We start from the raw sequence: 20,278 nt of genomic DNA, 5'->3' as shown, positions 1-20,278 counted from the left end.
CAGACAGACAGAAAAGGGAAAAGAAATAACTCCTGGACAGTAGCCTACATATACTTTAAGAGCCAGCAAAGCTGTTATCAGAACTATAAAGCAGTAGTTCCAAAAGGCAACTTTGTGCTGCTTATGGGGGAAAAGCAGACAAAAAGATATTCTTCCCTGAAAATAATTTGTTTTTGTGACAAGAAATACAAGATCAACCATTTAAATAAAATGTGACAAAACAACTGCAATAATACAAAGAAGCTTCATACATATCCAGGTAGAAGAACATACATATTTATTTTGTAAGAATTTTTATTAACTTTTCAAAAACACCACTAGATACTGCCCTTCAGGGGCGCCTGGGTGGCTCATTTGGTTAAGCTTCTGACATCAGCTCAGGTCATGATCTTGGGGTCCTGGGACTGAGCCCCAAAGCATGCTCAGCACTCAACAGGGAGTTTGCTTCTCTCCGTCTTCCTCTGCCCCTCCCCCTGCTCTCAAACACGCTCTCAGACGGGGCGCCTGGGTGGCTCAGTGGGTTAAGCCTCTGCCTTCGGCTCAGGTCATGATCCCAGAACCCTAGAATCAAGCCCCACATCGGGCTCTCTGCTCAGCAGGGAGCCTGCTTCCCTTCTTCTCTCTCTGCCTGCCTCTCTGCCTACTTGTGATCTCTGTCTGACAAATAAATAAATAAAATCTTTAAAAAAAAATAAAAAACACGCTCTCAGTGAATAAATAAATCTAAAAAACTTTGCCATTTTTAAAAAACTGTATTTCAAGCAATATCCTGAACTATTTTACTCTTTGCATAACAGTAACAAAAAAGCATCTATCTGTATCTTTCTTAAAGAGTATGAAGTCATTAGTTCAATTTCAAAATGACCTTTCATTTAATTCTACTATTAAAAGTGTATTATAATACAACTGTCAGTTGCTCTCAACCCACCTGGTAACAGATATACTGCCTCAAGGTATCCGATGTATATAATAAATTAACTTCTTTCCTAGGCTTCTAGAATGGCACTAGCTACCTAAATTAATTTTCTGTGTTCTGTGGTTCACATGAGAAACTCCAGTTGAAAAAGACTATGCTAGGCAAATAAACTGAAGTCGCTGTTTTTTGTTTTTGTTTTTAAATTTTATTTAGGGGCACCCAGGTAGCTCAGTGGTTAAGCCTCTCCCTTTGCCTCAGGTCATGATCTCAGGGTCCTGGGATCGAGCTTGCATTGGGCTCTCTGCTCAGCGGGGAGCCTGCTTCCCCTCTCTGCCTGCCTCTCCTCTTGTGATCTGTCAAATAAATAAATAAAATCTTAAAAAAAAAAAAAAGATTTTATTTACTTATTTGAGAGACAGAGAGACAGCAAGAAAGAGCACAGGTTGGGGGAAGGGCAGAAAGGGAAGCAGACTCCCGGCTGAGCAGGGAATCTGACACAGGGCTGGATCCCAGGGCTCTGAGATCATGACCTGGGCTGAAGGCAGACACTTAGCCCGAGCAACCCAGGCATCCCAGACAAACCGAAGTCTTAATACTCCCTTATCCAAAGCCTCTACACACCTGTAGCTGCACCCCTTTCTTATCTTCATTTTCCACATGAAGACGAATTCGGCCAAATTTATCATCTGAGATTCTAAGCATGATCATGCCATGCAATTCCATATTCTGCAACCCTCCATCCCGTCCACAAGTCAGTGTGATCTTTTCCTCAATCTTCATGTGCACACTGTAGAGAAAAAGTAATAAATTTGTTCATAAAGGCAGAAATCAGAATTCCCTTTCTCTAGGGTTTAACAGTGATTAGCCATCAACAACTTATTTTAAGGTGCTGTTGCTGTATATCCAGAATTTAAAGCATTAAACCTTTTATCCCACGGAAAAGTTCCCACCTATGCAAACAATAGTAGTTATTCACTGAAGAACTGTTTACAATAGAAGTTTGAAAACAGATGTCCATTAATAGGGAGTTGCTTAGATATATAAAGGTATATCCACAAAAATGAATCCTAAGCAGTTGTGAAAAGAGGCTAAAAACTAAAAATGCTTTTCATTTGAAAATAATTTCAAAAACTAAATAAATTAAAATTAAACTAGGAATACATTTATACCTTTTTAAAATGCTATTAACATTTTATCCCACTATTTGTTTTATCATTTGCATATTCTCTGCAACTACTATTTTCTTCCTGATACAGTCACAGGCAGATTATACACTTCTTGGCCCTTTACCCCTGAATACTTCAGAGTACATCGTGTGAGAATAGGGATATTCTCTTACATAACCACAGCACTGTTACTAACTTCGCAAACTGACATCGATACTTTCTCTACTCTACCATCTCTATGCCAGTTCTGTCAGTTGACCTAGTAATGTCCTTTAAAGTAGTACAAGATCCCAGGGCGCCTGTACAGCTCAGTCGGTCGAGCGTCCGACTTTTTTTTTTTTTAAGATTTTATTTATTTATTTGACAGGCAGAGATCACAAGTAGGCAGAGAGGCAGGCAGAGAGAGAGGAGGAAGCAGGCTCCCTGCTGAGCAGAGAGCCCGATGTGGGGCTCGATCCCAGGGTCCTGGGATCATGACCTGAGCTGAAGGCAGAGGCTTAACCCACTGAGCCACCCAGGTGCCCCTGAGCGTCCGACTCTTGATTTCGCCTCAGGTCCTGATCTCAGGGTCCTGGAATCGAGCCCTGCATTGGGTTCCACGCTCAGTGCAGTCTGCTTGGGATTTTCTCTCTCTCTCTCTCTCTCTCCCTCTGTACCTCCCCCAACTCAAGCATGTTCAGTGTCTCTATGAGATAAATAAATGGGTAAAAGCTGTAAAAGGAGAAAAAAATAAAGTAGTACAAGATCCAATCTAGGATCAAGTATTATTAGATGTCATGTCTTTACAGCTTCAAATAAGGATACTCTCATCTCCAAAATAAGTAAGTGAATAAAGTAATTGGAAAATGCGTCTAGTATGCTACCACTTAGGTATAAAAAAAAAAAGAAGAAGAAGATAACATGTTTTTATTTACCTACATATAGTCTATACTCTCCAAAGAATATACCAAAAATCTAGTTAATTCTAGTTGCCTCCAAAAAGAGAAACTTGCCGGGATGGGTGGGAGAAAGACTTTTTGTTGTAATACTTTTTCTCCCTTTAGATTTAATTTAATTATATTACTTAAACAGGGAGGGGGAGGAGCAGAGGCAGAGGGACCCTCAGACTCCATGCTGAGCGTAAGCCTGACACGGCACTCAGTCTCACGAGCCTGAGATCACAACCTGAGCCGAAATCAAGAGTTGGACAATTAATGGACTAAGCCACCCAGGGGCCCCTGTAATACTTTTTGAACCTTTTAAATTTTGAACTATATGAATGTATAACCTAATAAAGAATCAGTAAAATGAAAAGTGTTACTGCTCTGGGCAATTACTAAGTACAATCTATCCCTATTTTTTTTTCTTCCTAAAGCTATTTTTAACTGGGTGAACTGCAGACACTAAAAAGAATACTCTAGCATCCTACTTTGTCCCAACATATAAAAGTCTTCCCAGAAACAAAGGCATGATACATAAGACCACAAAGCAGTGTATCTTTTTGTTTTGTTTTTTTTTAGTAAGTAAAGCCACAGAAGTTTATTAAGTAGAGATACAGAAAAAGCTCTCAAAAGTGAGAGTTGTCCCAACAAGATTGCCCCAAAGGAGTGTATCTTAAAACATGCAGGGTTAGGGCATCTGGGTGGTTCAGTCAGTTGAGCTTCCAACTCTTGGGTTTCAGCTCAGGTCATGATCTCAAGGTCGTGAGATCGAGCCCCATACTGGGCTCCACAGGGAGCAGCAAGTCTGCTTACAATTCTGCCCCTCTGTCTCCGCCCCCTCCCCTACTCACGCACACACAGGATCCCATTTACTTTCACAAGAGTTTGCGCCATGCTCAAGAAACATTTCATCATTTAAAAAGAGTCTCAAGGGGCGCCTGGGTGGCTCAGTGGGTTGAGCCTCTGCCTTCGGCTCAGGTCATGATCTCAGGGTCCTGGGATCAAGTCCCGCATCGGGCTCTCTGCTTGGCAGGGAGCCTGCTTCCTCCTCTCTCTCTCTGCCTGCCTCTCTGCCTACTTGTGATCTCGCTCTGTCAAATAAATAAATAAAATCTTTAAATAAATAAATAAATAAATAAATGATAAAAAGAGTCTCAAGCCCTCTCTGATACATGATGGTTTCCAACATTTTTTTTTTTAATATTTTATTTATTTATTTGACAGACAGAGATCACAAATAGGCAGAGAGAGAGAGAGAGAGAGGAGGAAGCAGGCTCTCTGCTGAGCAGAGAGCCCAACGCAGGGCTCAATCCCAGGACCCTGAGATCATGACCCGAGCTGAAGGCAGAGGCTTTAACCCACTGAACCACCCAGGAGCCCCTCCAACATCTTTTTTAAAGTGTCAAGCTTCTGTCTCACTCAAAGCCTCTAGGAGCAGCACAGAGGCTGTAGTGACTTCAGATTTGTATCCATGCAACCCTGTTCATCTCATACAGAACAGGACATACGAGATAACCTTGCGCACACCTGATAAAAGTACCCTCTCAGACTCATCTTTTTTTTTTTTTTAAAGATTTTATTTATTTATTTCAGAGATAGAGAGAGACAGCACAAATAGAGCAGCAGGCCAAGGGAGAAGGAGAGAGAGAAGCAGGCTCCCCGCTGAGCAGGGAGTCCGACCCCCGGACTTAGGATCACAACCTAAGCTGAAGGCAGCCGCTTAACTGACTGAGCCACCCAGGCACCCCTCAGACTCATCTTTCACTCGACCCCAAAACTATCAGCAACAGAGAAGCCTGGGCTTCAAGTGAAGAAATCTGAGTCATGAATATGTGAACTTGGTAACTTAATATGTTATGAACCAGTCCTGACATAAGAGACAAATCAAAATATTCTAAATTCAGGATACCTGAGTAGCTGTCAGTTAAGCATCTGCCTTCTGCTCAAGTCATGATTCCAAGGTCCGGGGATTGAGTCCTGCATCAGGCTCCTTGTTCAGCAAGGAGCCTGCTTCTCCCTCTGCCTGCCAATCCCCCTGCTTGTCCACTTGCTCTCTCTCTGACAAAAAAATCTTTAAAAAATTCTCAGGGGCACCTGGGTGGCTCAGTGGAAGCCTCTGCCTTCAGCTCAGGTCATGCATGATCTCAGGGTCCTGAGACTGAGCCCCACATCGGGCTCTCTGCTCAGTGAGGAGCCTGCTTCCCCCACACCTCCCTACTTGTGATCTCTCTGTCCAATAAATAAATCTTTTTTAAAAAAATATTTTATTTGGGGCGCCTGGGTGGCTCAGTGGGTTAAGCCGCTGCCTTTGGCTCAGGTCATCATCTCTGGGTCCTGGGATCAAGTCCCGCATCGGGCTCTCTGCTCGGCAGGGAGCCTGCTTCCCTCTCTCTCTCTATCTCTGCCTGCCTATCCATCTACTTGTGATTTCTCTCTGTCAAATAAATAAATAAAATCTTTAAAAAATATATATATTTTATTTATTTATTTGACAGACAGAGATCACAAATAGGGAGAGAGGCAGGCAGAGAGAGAGGAGGAAGCAGGCTCCCCACCAAGCAGAAAGCCTGACGCAGGGCTCGTTCCCAGGACCCTGGGATCATGACCTAAGCCGAAGGCAGAGGCTTCAACCCACTGAGCCACCCAGGTGCCCCCCAATAAATAAATCTTTAAAAAAAAAAAAAAAATTCTTTACTGCGTTTAAGTACTGAAAAGGCAAAAGATAATGTTAATTTGCTGTTAGAGATATTTATAAATTTTGTATTAAAGACTGGGTCCCCTTAAAGTTTAATTAAAAGAAGACTTGGCGGGCGCCTGGGTGGCTCAGTGGGTTGAAGCCTCTGCCTTCGGCTCGGGTCATGATCCCGGGGTCCTGGGATCGAGCCCCGCATCGGGCTCTCTGCTCAGCGGGGAGCCTGCTTCCTCCTCTCTCTCTCTCTGCCTGCCTCTCTGCCTACTGGTGATCTCTGTCTGTCAGATAAATAAATAAAATCTTAAAAAAAAAAAAAAAAAAAAAAAAAGAAGACTTGGCAAAATACAGCACAGAGGACACCACAGCTCTAGCGCTCTAATTCAAGTACACTTTAAGAGAACAGGCATACACCTGGCATAAAGACAAATTACTTTTTTTTTTTTAAGTTTTATTTTATTTTTTTTTAACTCAAGTTTTTATTTAAATAAAGTTTTATTTATTTAAGTAATGTCTACACCTAACACGGGGCTCAAACTTACAACCCTGAGATTAAGAGTTGCATGCTCCACCAACTAAGCTAGCCAGGCACCCCACAACAAGTTACTATTAAATTTACCCAGCACACTTGGGGGCCTGGGGTGCTCAGTTGGCTAAGGGTCTGACTCATGATGTCAGCTCAGGTCATGATATTAGGGTCCTGAGATCGAGCCCCCCGTAGCCCCCCATGGGGCTCTGCACTAAGCGCTAAGCCTGCCTGAGAGTCTCTCCTTCTTCCTCTGCCCTTCCCCATGCTTGTGCCCATGAACTCTCTCACCCATAAAATCTTAAAAAACAATTTCCCTTTCCCTTTGCATTCCTCCATACACATGCCAAAAAAACAAAAACAAAAACTTAGCCAGCAGAGACTTAATGAAAGGTAAATTCTAAATTCCACAGAAAATAAATAGCTGAGAGCCCCCCAGTCATGGTAATGGGAGTAAAAAAAAAAACGACGCCATGTCAAATCTACGATATATTCTAAGTCTTTTAAAACAGTAAAAACTAAAAGATACACAAAAAATTTGTAATGCACTGAAATAAAATATTTTTATACATTATGTGATATGTTCTTATTGAAAAAGTTCCTGCTTACCTTTCCATATTAATGGGTGGAGCATGCACTTTGGTGGCTTCAGAAGTACGCTTGCCCATATTGGAGGACATGATAGTTTCACCTTCAGATTTCAATTTGTCCACAAAATTATCTACTTCCTTCCCTTTGGCTCCAAGTTTCAAAGCCTTGCTGGGGCCTGAAGGCCTGGGTGAAATAAGAAGAAATAACAAAATAAGAAAAACATCACAACTAACAAACATTAATAACCCCATAGCATTCAAGGTTTCCCTGACACTGTTCTTTAAGACAAAAGTGAAGATATCAAAGGAAAAACTCAAGCATCCTAGAGTTTAGTGGAACTTTAGACTATTCCCTGCCCAAACTGGCAGCTGAGTCACTATTAATACGTGATTAATTCAGGTGCCTCGGTGGCTCAGTCAGTTAAGCGTCTGCTTTCAGCTCAGGTCATGATCCCAGGGGCCTGGAACTGAGTCCCACACTGGGCTCCCTGCTCAGTGGGAAGACTGCATCTCTCTCTCCCCTCTGCTCATTCTCCCTCTTTTTCTCTCTCTCCTTCTCTAATAAATAAAATAATACATAAGCTTCAAAGACCTAAAGAACAAAGGTACATTTATAAAAAGCATGCATGATTGGATGAAAACTTTGTACCTTCCATCCTGATAAATATACCCGTGCATTAAAAAACTCTTGCATATACTTCCAGGTAGTTGACAGATTCTCCCAGAAATCTATTCATATTCACACCAAGATCAAAAAATCCATTTTCTATAAACAGTTAAATATCCCCTCTTCTCCCAAAATATATAAGCCAACTCTCATGGTATAATCTATAAAAGAAACCTCTTTTACACAAAAAATCCACCACCACATTCAGATTTCTCCCTTATCCCGTTATTATGTAGCCAAATTTAATATTACATCTTACAATAAGTCACTCATTATTTTCAACTTGCCCAGAAATCAGATATCACTCCAAAATAGACACATACAGCCTTCATCTGCCTGTCTAGGTTGTCAGTGATACACTGAATTCTACCTGGCTGGTGCAGGTGCCACTTTTGGTTTATCGGTTTCAATGATGGTCTCTGTGATCATGGCAGCTGTGCTGCCTCCAGATACTGCAGAGCTTCCAAATCCTCCAAATCCTGGTGCTTTTTTGCCCTGTCTCTCTGCATCTCTTCGGGCCTGTTGTAATTCTTTTGCTTTACGCCGCATCTCAGCCTTGGCTTCACGTTCTTGGGTCTACAAAAAGAGACATCCGTGGATGTGGCTTTGAGTACAGTCTAGACCAGCAAATGAGAACAGGAAAACAGTAAAGCCTAAAAGAAAGACACACAAGCAAGAAGTCCCAAAGAAGACTCTATGTATTTACCTCTCTAACCGCTCTGAACACCTTTTCCTCATGAGAATCCATTTCCGTGAAGGTTCTGATCTGTGCCAGGTTAACATTCTCCCGGTATCCCAGGGCAACAATTTCATCAAAAGCAAAAATTAAATCAAAACAGTGCTCTGATATCTCATTCTCCTCTAAGGCTCGGCAGTACTCCGGGATCTAATCGTGGGCAGTGATGGAAAAGAAACATTTAAGACTTAGTAGTCTTTATGTTTCCTAAGTCTTATCCTTTAAAATTCAGAAATTTCGAATAAAATAAAATACACAAATTTCAAAGAATCCAAATAGCAAGTTAGCATGACTTTGGCATAGAGAGAGAGAGAGAGTGTGTGTGTGTGTTGTGTCTGTATCAATAAGGCTTACCTAATGAATATTATCTAAAAATACAGACAAACAGGTGTCAGAACCACAAAAACAGACTGAAGCAACAGCTTAAGAAATGAAAGGTCAGTTCACACATTCTCTTTTGGGGTACCCTAGCCTAGGAGAACACACAGTGTCTGCTGAATGAATAAACAGCTGTAATAATAAACTGCTGGGATGGGAAGCATATAGCACGCAAACTGGTAAGCATCAGCTGCTTGGGGAAAAAAGAGTTTCACAGTGAAAATTTAAAGCAGAAAACTAAGACCCACAATTACAGAAAGACTCTTACCACTCTTGAGAAAAGCCTTAGGGTCTCCAGATCTTCCAAGATGTTACTGTTTTTGGTAGTGATCAGCACCATGTACAGCTTCTCCATAGGCTGGTAGACGTATCTTACACTCTCTGTTTCAACAAATGTATGTTGTTTTCCAGTGTTCATGAGCTTTGGAAAAGCTGCTAACAAGCCCTCAATCCGAGTTCGGGTCATCTCCACAAACTGTCGAGAAACAATAGCCTTTCCTGCTTTCGTGCAGACCGCAGCTGCCAACAGCACCTGCCAGGAACATACGTCTAAGTAAGTACTAATTATTTCTTCACATCTGTTCTCTTTTAGCACCCTCAGATCTTCCAAAGAATGACACACGCAGTTACTTAGTGATATGACTATTAGAATGCTGATTTTCAAACTCTCCTTCATTGCTCTTTTAATTCTAGTACATAATTCAAAAAATAAAACTACAGTGAAGCAAAATGGAACTATCAGTCCTATTTTTCAATAACTTACTTTAAGGAAAACTTAGTTTAAAAAAAAAAAACTTTTGCCAAGTCTACAAATACATTTGTTAACAGATTTCCTATGACTCAGAAATGGGTTGCTTTCTGCTTTGGCAGACCCATGAAGAATAGTTCAAACTTTTTCTTAGAACAGAAATGTCCACAGCAAAAAAAGATGTCTGACCAGACAGATTAAAAGTTCATATATAAGCCTCTGATCTTTCCTTTTTTTTCCCCCTAGAACATGGAACTAATCTAGCATGTCCAAATTTATCTTTTGTTCTTTAATAAACCCCATCCCACTATCTTACTTCTACATATGTAAACAATCTATAAAATGAAAAACTAAGTGATTCAATGTTTCACACAGGTTTTGACACTGGTCAAGGATAAAGACGAACTGCCTTTTTTCTGGCATTCATTAAACAAAACCAAGCACCAGGGGAGCCTGGGCAGCTCAGTCAGTTAAGTGTCTGTCATTGGCTCAGATCATGATCCCAGGGTTCTGCAACTGAGCCCTGCATCAGGATCCCTGCTCGACAGGAAGCCTGCCTCTCCCTCTGCCACTCACTCCCCCTGCTTGTGGGCTCCTGCTCTATCCTCTCAAATAAAGAAATAAAATCTTTTTCAAAAAGAAAAAAAAAAGAAGCACCAAAGGAAGAACAAGAGACCTCAAATGTCATTAGCAAGAGAGTAAGGAAATTAAGTACAGTGTTATCGTCTCTGCAGTATAGGATCCCAAGAATTCACAAATATAAGTAATATTTTGGAAGTCTCAATGCTACAATACAACCTCTGACATATCAATATCCCACTGGTCAGGCTTCTCAGCTATACAGAAACCTGTCCTCTACAGGTAAACTGGAAGAAAAAACAAGTTAGTTAATTCAAATATTCTTATAGTCTAAGTACATCAAAATAGTTCTGTAATAATAATAGGAGAACACAATGTCCTTATCCATCAAGAATAGGTAACTAGGGGGACGCCTGGGTGGCTCAGTTGGTTAGACGACTGCTCAGGTCATGATCCTGGAGTCCCGGGATCGAGTCCCGCATCGGACTCCCAGCTCCATGGGGAGTCTGCTTCTCTCTCTGACCTTCTCCTCGTTCATGCTCTCTCTCACTATCTCTCTCTCAAGTAAATAAATAAAATCTTTAAAAAAAAAAAAAAAAAGAATAGGTAACTAGGTATTTGGGAGATAACTACCATCATGTTTCTTTCCAAGCAGCTATGTAAAAACAATTTATACCAGGGCGCCTGGGTGGCTCAATGGGTTAAGCCTCTACCTTCAGCTCAGGTTATGACCCCCAGGGTCCTGGGATGGAGCTCCACATCTGGCTCTCTGCTCAGCAGGGAGTCTGCTCCCCCTCTACCGCCCCACCTCTCTCTCTGCCTGCCTCTCTGCCTACTTGTGATCTCTGTCAAATAAATCTTTTTTTTTTTTTAAGATTTTATTTATTTATTTGACAGACAGAGATCACAAGTAGGCAGAGAGGCAGGCAGAGGAGGAAGCAGGCTCCCCGCTGAGCAGAGAGCCCGATGCAGGGCTCGATCCCAGGACCCTGGGACCACGACCTGAGCTGAAGGCAGAGGCTTTAACCCACTGAGCCACACAGGCGCCCCTGTCAAATAAATCTTTAAAAAAAAAAAATTTATACTGGAAAAGTGATCTGTATCTTGTACAAATAATTTCCCTCTATCAAATGGATTTTTATTGTTGCTACTATCAACTCTACACAGAAATTTAATTATCCCAGCTTAAAGTTACTTCTATGCTGCATAGAATTAAAAAGTTTTTAGCTATTCCCATAAGCAGCCTGAGGTGATCTCCGAAAATGGTTCACTACTCACTTGACCCAGACAACCCTACAAAATCATGGAAATCAAGAGGTTCATATCTTTGTGTTCACTTTAAGAACACATGTGAAACCTTCCAAGCCATCAAGGGTATGTGTATCTGAAAGCCACCAAGTACCTGAAGGAAGTCACTTTACAGAAGCAATGTGTGCCATCCCGTCACTATATTGGAGGAATTGGTAGATGTGCCCAAGCCAAACAGTGGGGCTGAACACAAGGTTGGTGGCCCAAAGAGTTCTGAATTTTTAGTGCAAATGCTAAAAATTGCAGAGTAATACTGAACTTAAGGGTTTAGACACAGATTTTCTGGTCACTGAGCACATCCAATGGAACAAAGCCTCCAAGATACTGCAAGAACTTAGAGCCCATGGTCGGATTTACCCAGACATGAACTCACTCTGCCCCACTGAGATGATCCTTACTGAAAAACAGGAGGCTGGGGCGCCTGGATGGCTCAGTGGGTTAAAGCCTCTGCCTTTGGCTCGGGTCATGATCCTGGGATCCTGGGATGGAGCCCCGTATCGGGCTCCCAGCTCAGAGGGGAACCTGCTTCCCCCTCTCTCTCTGCCTGCTGCTCTGCCTACTTGTGCTCTCTCTGTCAAATTTTAACTAAAATTAAAATAAAATAAATTAAAAGAGCAGAAAATGTTTTAGACCTTTAGAGAGGTACAGAGTATAAAAATTACCAGTTGATTACTTTAAGAATGGCAAATAAGCTAGTTTAAAAGTCCAAAACCAATCACTTTCCCCCAGATATTTATATTTATTTAAAATAAATAGTTTTGTACTCAAGAAATGTAGTTTCCCCATCACTAACCAGTTGGGAGGTTTTTGCCATCACCTTTTTTTTTTTTTTTTAAAGATTTTATTTATTTATTTGACAGAGAGAAATCACAAGTAGATGGAGAGGCAGGCAGAGAGAGAGGGAAGCAGGCTCCCTGCTGAGCAGAGAGCCCGATATGGGACTCGATCCCAGGACCCTGAGATCACGACCCGAGCCGAAGGCAGTGGCCTAACCCACTGAACCACCCAGGCGCCCCTTGCCATCGCCTTTGTATGAGGAAAGAGGATATACTGAGTATAGTAAAGGATACCAGAGAAAGAATAAAAATGCAAAATGGTTATAACACATATTTCTCAAAAGAAACCCTCCATTCTATGTCTTTAACTTTATTTTTATTTTGGGTATAGATTTTTATTTTTTAATTTGGTTTTATTAAGATATAAATGACATATGAAATCATAAGATATCTAAAGTTTACATTGTGGCAATTCCCTGTCTTTAACTTTATATATACATATTTTTTAGAAGATTTTATTTATTTATTTGACAGACAGAGGTCACAAGTAGGCAGAGAGGCAGGCAGAGAGAGAGAGGGGGGAAGCAGGCTCCCAGCCAAGCGGAGAGCCCGACACGGGGCTCGATCCCAGGACCCTGGGATCATGACCTGAGCCAAAGGCAGAGGCTTTAACCCACTGAGCCACCCAGGCGCCCCAAACTTTGTATTTTTTTTTTTTAAGATTTTATTTATTTGTTTGACAGACACAACAAGAGAGGGAAAGCAAGCAGAGGGAGTGGGAAAGGGAGAAGCAGGCTTCCCGATGACCAGGGACCCCAACCCCCCCGAAATGTGGGGCTTGATCCCACGACCCTGGGATCATAATCTGAGCCAAAGGCAGACGCTCAATTGAATCAACCAGGCACCCCGTCTTTAACTTTAAATTAACAATACAAAATAAATATTTCTTCAGATAAGGGGAGGGGTAATTTTTGGTACACAAATAATGGTAATATTTTAATCACTAAGGAGACGAAACTGACCTAAAATTATTACCAAGCCAAGTTATTTGTTCAGAAGGCTAAAACCAAATGTACTCAAGAAATTCAATTTCACATTAATTTTTATAGGAGGTTCATGTTTCAACCATCTACATATTTCTGGCAAAAAAAAAAATTCTTTTAAATAAAAAACTGTTTCAGCTTACACATGACAAGCAGGTAAGTCTCTGTGCTGGTCAATGAAGGCTTACATGCCACATATGTCCAAAGAAGGAGGACTTTTGCTCCAAAATTATCCCTGAGAAAACAGCTGTACTGCATAAAGAGTTGTTCATAGCAGCATTATTCATAATAATGAAAATAAGCTAAAAATAAGCTAAAAAGTGAAAACCCAAGTCTACCGAACGATGAATGAATAAGCAAAATGTGGTTTATCCATACAATGGCATATTATTCAATCATAAAAATAAATGAACATGGATGAACTTTGAAAATACTGTGCTAAATGAAAGAAAGTAGACCACATCTTACATGGTTCCATTTATATGAAATATCCAGAATAGCAAATCCGGAGAAGAAAGGAGATTGATTAGTGGTTGCCAGAGGCTGGGAAAGGGAAATGAGTGGCTGCTAATAAGTATGGAGTTTCTCTTTGGGGTTATGAAAATGTTCTAAGCTTAGATAGTGGTGATGGTCGTACAACTTTGTGAATATACTAACACATCTATTGAATCATAGAATTTAAAAGGCTAAATTTTATGGTATGTAAATTATAGCCAATTAAAAACAAAAAGGAGGGCAGGGGCACCCAGCTGGCTCAGTCAGTACAGCTTGTGACTCCTGGTCACAAGACTGGGGCGCGCAGGTGGCTCAGGTAGTAAAGTGTCGGTCTTTGGCTCAGGTAATGATCTCAGGGATCCGGGGATCCAGTCCCATGTTGGGCTTCCTGCCCAGTGGGGAGTCTACTTCTCCCTTTCCCTCTGCCCCTCCCATAATAAAAGAATTATACTTGATTAACTGGGGGATCTGAGTGTGTAAAGATGAAGAAACACCGGGGTTTTAGTAGGACCTAAGCTGGAAAACTCTGAGACTTTGAGTCATTCCATTACACAGGTACAAGCAAAATAAGGCTCCCAAAGTAGGATCAAAGTGCCCACTTTAAGTATGACTCTAAGCCTCCAAATACCCAAGATACCACAATCAGAGAGACCACAAAGCTGATACAGGTTTCTATTCACTATGTTATTCATGTCACCTCTGGAACATAAGGTCACCTCTAAACAAGATAAATTTAACCTATTCTAAGTTAATATTCATTTCCTTAAATGCCTTGAAATAATAAAGCTTCCCTTCATATCAGGGTTTACCAATGTTTAACAATTATTAAAATCCAGTATACACTAAAAGGTAAGTTAATTTTTCCAACTCTAATTTGATCTGATTTTCTCTGGGGAAGAGTGAGTAAGTATGATTCTCTATAAAATTGTTTTAATTTATTTTCATTTTTGGAAAAGAACATTTAGACCTAACAGGACCCTTCAAGAGCCCTTGATTGTTTTTTTTTTTTTTTTTTTTAAAGATTTTATTTATTTATTTGACAGAGAGAGAGATCACAGCAGGTAGAGAGGCAGGCAGAGAGAGAGAGAGAGGGAAGCAGGCTCCCTGCTGAGCAGAGAGCCCGATGCGGGACTCGATCCCAGGACCCTGAGATCATGACCTGAGCCGAAGGCAGAGGCTTAACCCACTGAGCCACCCAGGCGCCCCTAGAGAGAGAGGAGGAAGCAGGCTCCCTGCTGAGCAGAGAGCCTGATACGGGCTCGATCCCAGGACCCTGGGATCATGACCTGAGCCAAAGGCAGAGGCTTAACCCACTGAGCCACCCAGGCGCCCCTGATTGTTTTTATAGATCTAAATACTGAAGGCCCAAAAGTTAGATGATCTCTCCAGGATTGTTTAATTTAAAACACACACACACACACACATTAAGTTGAGCTTTGTCAGACAAATTTTCTTTTAATAATACTTAAACAGCTTGAATATATCATAATTTATGTTTGGATTAAATAACAACTCTCTTCTACCCAGATTTAACTACACAAATCATAAAGTTCTTTGAGTAAAGAAACCTAAGGGGCGACTGGGTGGCTCAGTGGGTTAAAGCCTCTGCGTTCCACTCAAGTCATGATCCCAGGGTTCTGGGATCAAGCCCCATGTCAGGCTCTATGCTCCGCTAGGAGCCTGCTTCCCCCTCTCTCTCTCTCTCTGCCTGCCTCTCTGCCTACTTGTGATCTCTGTCTGTCAAATAAATAAATATAAAAGCTTTAAAGAAAGAAAAGAAAAGAAACCTAAAGCATTAGGTTTCTGTTCTGCCTCTATCACTGTGTATTGCATAAGTCACTTAACTGCTTCCCCAAAATAGAGATTAGTTCATATGAAATCTAAAGTGATTTCCCATCTTTATGATTTTACAAGTTAAGCATCTGATAACTTTACAGCAACTAAAAATGTACAATACCTCCACTTTACACCCACTGCTCCAGTGGCAACTACTTCGGAACAGTATTTTACATGAACACTAAGCTGCTAAAAGGCAAGTACCTCATCCAAACAAATCATGAGTGTGCACAGTAGGTATGTGAGACAAGCTGCTGTACCATTCCTTCATCCTCACTAGTGACAGATATCCGAAAATAAAAGGTAGTAATTCAGCATAAACATGCATAATTCTCTGAAGAAAAAAAGCCAAAGAGTTCCTCAAAGCTCTAAATACTTTCATATTTCTCACTTTCAGATTTAAGCACTTCCTCCTTTGTAATTCACTGTAATGAGGATATATATATATAAATATTGTCATATATATGTATATTCATATATATATGATTCATAATCATATTAAGGGTAGTTTCTACAAGTGTCATAAAGGACCATTTTGTCTTTCCTGTTTGCATGAGAGAAGCAGAGGGAAAATTACAATAAAATCTAGATCACATACAAAATCTAAAACTTGGAAAGTTACTCAGTGAGAGTTTTAAGCTCATCACAAGTTTCTTGTAAAGAATAAAAATAAAAGGACACTGTTCTCGGTTTTTGCAGTAAACTTTCTATTTGGAGAATAAGTAGATGGCAAATCAACGGAAACTCAAGAAAATCATTTTCATTCTTTTCCTGTTCTCAGAAACAACAATCAAAAAGATACACAAAGGGCGCCTGGGTGGCTCAGTGGGTTAAGCCGCTGCCTTCGGCTCAGGTCATGATCTCAGGGTCCTGGGATCGAGTCCCGCATCGGGCTCTCTGCTCAGCAGGGAGCCTGCTTCCCTCTCTCTCTCTCTGCCTGCCTCTCCATCTACTTGTGATTTCTCTCTGTCAAGTAAATAAATAAAATCTTAAAAAAAAAAAAAAAGATACACAAAGAAGGGCGCCTGGGTGGCTCAGTGGATTAAGGCGCTGCCTTCGGCTCAGGTCATGATCTCAGGGTCCTGGGATCGAGTCCCACATCGGGCTCTCTGCTCAGCAGGGAGCCTGCTTCCCTCTCTCTCTCTGCCCGCCTCTCCGTCTACTTTTTTAAAGATAAAATCTTTAAAAAAAAAAAAAAAAGATACATAAAGAAAACAAAAAGCTGTGCAGCTGCTGTATTATATAAAAAGAAAATAAAAGCATAATAACCCCCAATTGGGGACTGATATTACCATGTAGGATTTCAGTTTCTCCCTCAGTATGTACAGATCACCCACACAAACCCAAATCTAGCTTTCTAATAACTAATGACTTTTGGGACTGAATACTATTATTTATATTGAATGTGTCCACTCTAGTTCATTCACTGCTCTACTGAGTGAATAAGAACAGCATTCTGTAGGTAAGCAAAGATCTTACAGACTGTTGCTACCATGAGACTTCATGTCATTTATTCAAATTTAAATTTATTGGGGCGCCTGGGTGGCTCAGTCGGGTAAGCATCCAACTCTTAATTTCAGCTAAGGTAAGATCTTAGGCTAAAGCCAAAGGTAATTTATTTTTCAAAAATCAACATTTATTACATCTGGCTAAATTTTTTTTTTAAAGATTTATGTATTTGAGGGACACCTGGGTGGCTCTGTGGGTTAAAGCCTCCACCTTAAGCTCAGGTCGTGATCCCAGGGTCGTGATCCCAGGGTCCTAGGATCGAGCCCTACATCCGGCTCTCTGCTCCATGGGGAGCCTGCTTCCTCCTCTCTCTCTGCCTACCTGTGATCTCTGTCTGTCAAATAAATAAATAAAATCTTAAAAAAAAAAAAAAAGATTTATGTATTTGCGAGAGAGAGGGCACACGCAGTAGGGAGCAAGAGGAAGAGGGAGAGAGAGTCCCAAGCTGACTCCACAATGAGCACAGAGCCTGAACAGGGCTCAGTCTCAGGACACCAAGATCATGACCCAAGCAGAAACCAAGGGCTGGACACAACCAACCGCACCACCTAGGCTCCTCCACTTAAAACTTATGCTACCACTGTGTATCAACTTTACAAATCTGAAATAAGGACATGATATAGCTACAAAACAAAAACCCACACACAACATTTATGTACTGATATGTGCAATTTACTCTGAAATGCATTTTAAAAAAAAAAGAGAGAGAGGCTTGGCTGGCTAGATGATTAAATGAGTGATGGAACAATCATAGTGAAATGTTACAGAATCTAACTACTCCTCATACAGGTGTTCACTGTGAAGTTGTTTCAGCTTTTCTGGATGTTTGAAAAATTTGGGGTGCCTGGGTAGCTCAGTTCTGCCTTCAGTTCAGATCATGATCCTAGGGTCCTGGGATCAAGCCCCACATCTGGCTCCCTGCTCAGCAGGAAGCCCGCTTTTCTCTCTCCCACTCCCCCAGCTTGTGTTCCTGCTCTTGCTATCTCTCTGTCAAATAAATTTTAAAAATATATTTTTTTAAATTAAAATTTATAATACAATGTTGAGGAAAAATCAACTTTCAGAAGTTTTATTTTATTATTATTTTTCTTTTTCTAGGTAGGTTCCACATCCCAATGTGGGGCTTGAATTCACCACGCAAGACTGAGTCGTATACTCTACCGACTGAGTCAGCCAGGTATCCCAACTTTCAGAAGTTTTCACGCAACTTTCAGATCCAAGAAATCTTACAAAATGTCACCCTATTTGGACAATTCCACTGTCCAGGGATCTCTCTGTAAAGGAATAAGACCCAAAAACATTACACAGAAATAATACTTAGTAACTTTTAAGACTCAACAGAGCAGAATGTACCTAGTTTTTCTCCAGAATACACCAATCTGGGTATCTGGGTCAAGTCCCATATAATCTTTTAAAAATGCATATTTATACATGACACAACTGTATGTATATGCACAGATATCCAAATGACATGCAAAACATATTTTATGCTTATCACTTAACACCTAGGGCTTTACCATCTCTCAGTTATCAATGAACTAAAAATATTAAGTTTAAGAACTTTTCAACAAACAAGATTTTTGTAAAGATTATATCCACTTTATATAATACAAGGGTTTAATTTTGCTATTAAAATTATAATATCCTCCAAAATTTACTACAAATACAACCAGGATGTAAACAGAAAAGGAATTTAAAAATCACCATCCAAATACTGAGACTCCTAGTGGAAATGAACAAAGGAGTTTTTGGAAAGTTTATGTCCAACAGTAAAGTTTTATGAGGCAAACAGTCTAGATGCAATTTGCCTGAAGCTGAAAACAAAAACCTTTCAGTGGTTGAAAGACCACCATTCCATCTAGAAAGGTTGTCAGCTGGGGCGTTTGGGTGGCTCAGTGGGTTAAAGCCTCTGCCTTCGGCTCAGGTCATGATCTCAGGGTCCTAGGATTGAGCCCTGCACCCGGCTCTCTGCTCGGTGGGGAGCCTGCTTCCACCTCTCTCTGCCTGCCTCTTTGCCTACTTGTGATCTCTGTCTGTCAAATAAGTAAAATCTTTAAAAAGTAAAAAAAAGGAGGGGGGTGTCAGCAGAACTTAGTAAGACCGGCACCAAATTACACGTCATCTCAAGTATGTAGGAAGATGCTTTAAATCAACTATTAATCTATTAACTAGAAAATAAGAAAATCCTTCAAAAGATTGAAAGGCATAAAGTACACTAAAAAAATAAATTACTGGCTCATTTGAAACCAAAGGATTTCTCCTACTTCATAGATACCCGCAAATTGTGATGAAGCAAGATTTCGTGGAGTCACCACTGTGTTTTGTCGGTCCCATCCTCACACACATTAATTTTTCCCCCTCTACCACAGATGAGAACACAAAGATCCCGAATGTGAAGGCAAGTAACAGGTCCCCCGGTATAATCCCTTCTTACTCCTCCTCCTCCTCTCTGAGACTTCTGAGAACGATATGCCAACAACACATCTGACTTCACCAGAACCCTAAGTTCCCTGAAAACAGAAAGCCCATGTTCTCTAGGACTCGCTCACCTTTTCCCAACGCTCCATACACCGCAGATACTAACACTGACAAACGGACACACCCAAATTCTGTAGTAGTGGAAGGTTTCAGGGACACCTGGGTCCTACAGATTCGTGTCAGAAGTTACTCCTTCCTGTTCTACGCCTCCTTTCGAACTTTCCTCTATTTCCCCCTTCCGAGCAAACAAAAGAAGCCCCGAACACCAATGGATCTGGATTTCGAGTATCCCGGGCCTACCAAACACCGGGGATGAGCGGAGAGCTGATTCCCTAAGACAGGGAGTCCCCCCACCCCCACAAGAGAAGCCCAATCGGCCGAGCCCGGCGCCCATAAAACCCGCTGGACACTAGCGCCGAGGTGCGAGGTCTGCAGCGCGAGGGTCCAAGCCACACCACCAAGAGGTTCTCGAATAGCAAACACCCCGGGCCCAGCAGAGGAGGGTGCCCAGTTGGGTAGGGGGGGGTGGGGAAGGGGTGTGGGAGCAACGGGAGAGGGACTACAGACAGGTCCCTCGGATCTCCCGGGAGGTCGGACACAGGGCGGGGAAGGCCACACTGCTTGCCGATCCCTGAGGGAAGCGCCCGGCTCCAGGCCCTCGGGGCGGGACTCCTCGTCTCCAGCACCAGGCCGTCCGGCAGGCAGAGCGGACGACCGAAGCCAGATCCTCGGAATTCGGCCTGGCTCGGGTCTTACCATGGTGAGGACGGTGGGGGGTTCACCCGCGCTTCCCGCTCCACTGGGGCTGGAGTCAGGGGAAGGGGAGCACCGGCCGCTCCAGACCTGCTGCCCCCCTGTCAAGAGCCGCTACCGCTTTGCCTTCTGCCAAGATGGCGGCCTCGAGCCACGTCTCCAACC

At 41.8% G+C, this 20,278-nt stretch overlaps 1 protein-coding gene across 1 annotated transcript in view; it reads right to left on the bottom strand.

Moving 5' to 3' along the window:
• The window catches only part of ARCN1 (archain 1), a 30,211-nt gene extending 9,933 nt beyond the window's left edge, over positions 1 to 20,278 (bottom strand). The window contains exons 1-6 of the mRNA XM_059182617.1: positions 20,117 to 20,278; positions 8,857 to 9,120; positions 8,181 to 8,360; positions 7,845 to 8,050; positions 6,827 to 6,991; positions 1,538 to 1,703 (exon numbers count right to left, since the gene is read on the bottom strand). Of these exons, the coding sequence (XP_059038600.1) occupies positions 1,538 to 1,703; positions 6,827 to 6,991; positions 7,845 to 8,050; positions 8,181 to 8,360; positions 8,857 to 9,120; positions 20,117 to 20,119 (984 nt within the window). The 5' untranslated portion in view covers positions 20,120 to 20,278. The remainder of the gene's footprint in view (positions 1 to 1,537; positions 1,704 to 6,826; positions 6,992 to 7,844; positions 8,051 to 8,180; positions 8,361 to 8,856; positions 9,121 to 20,116) is intronic.

The sequence above is a fragment of the Mustela lutreola genome, chromosome 1 (assembly GCF_030435805.1).
Source record: "Mustela lutreola isolate mMusLut2 chromosome 1, mMusLut2.pri, whole genome shotgun sequence".
NCBI lineage: Eukaryota > Metazoa > Chordata > Mammalia > Carnivora > Mustelidae > Mustela > Mustela lutreola.
Note: the sequence above shows the minus strand (reverse complement) of the source record. Positions and strands in the feature narration are given on the sequence as shown.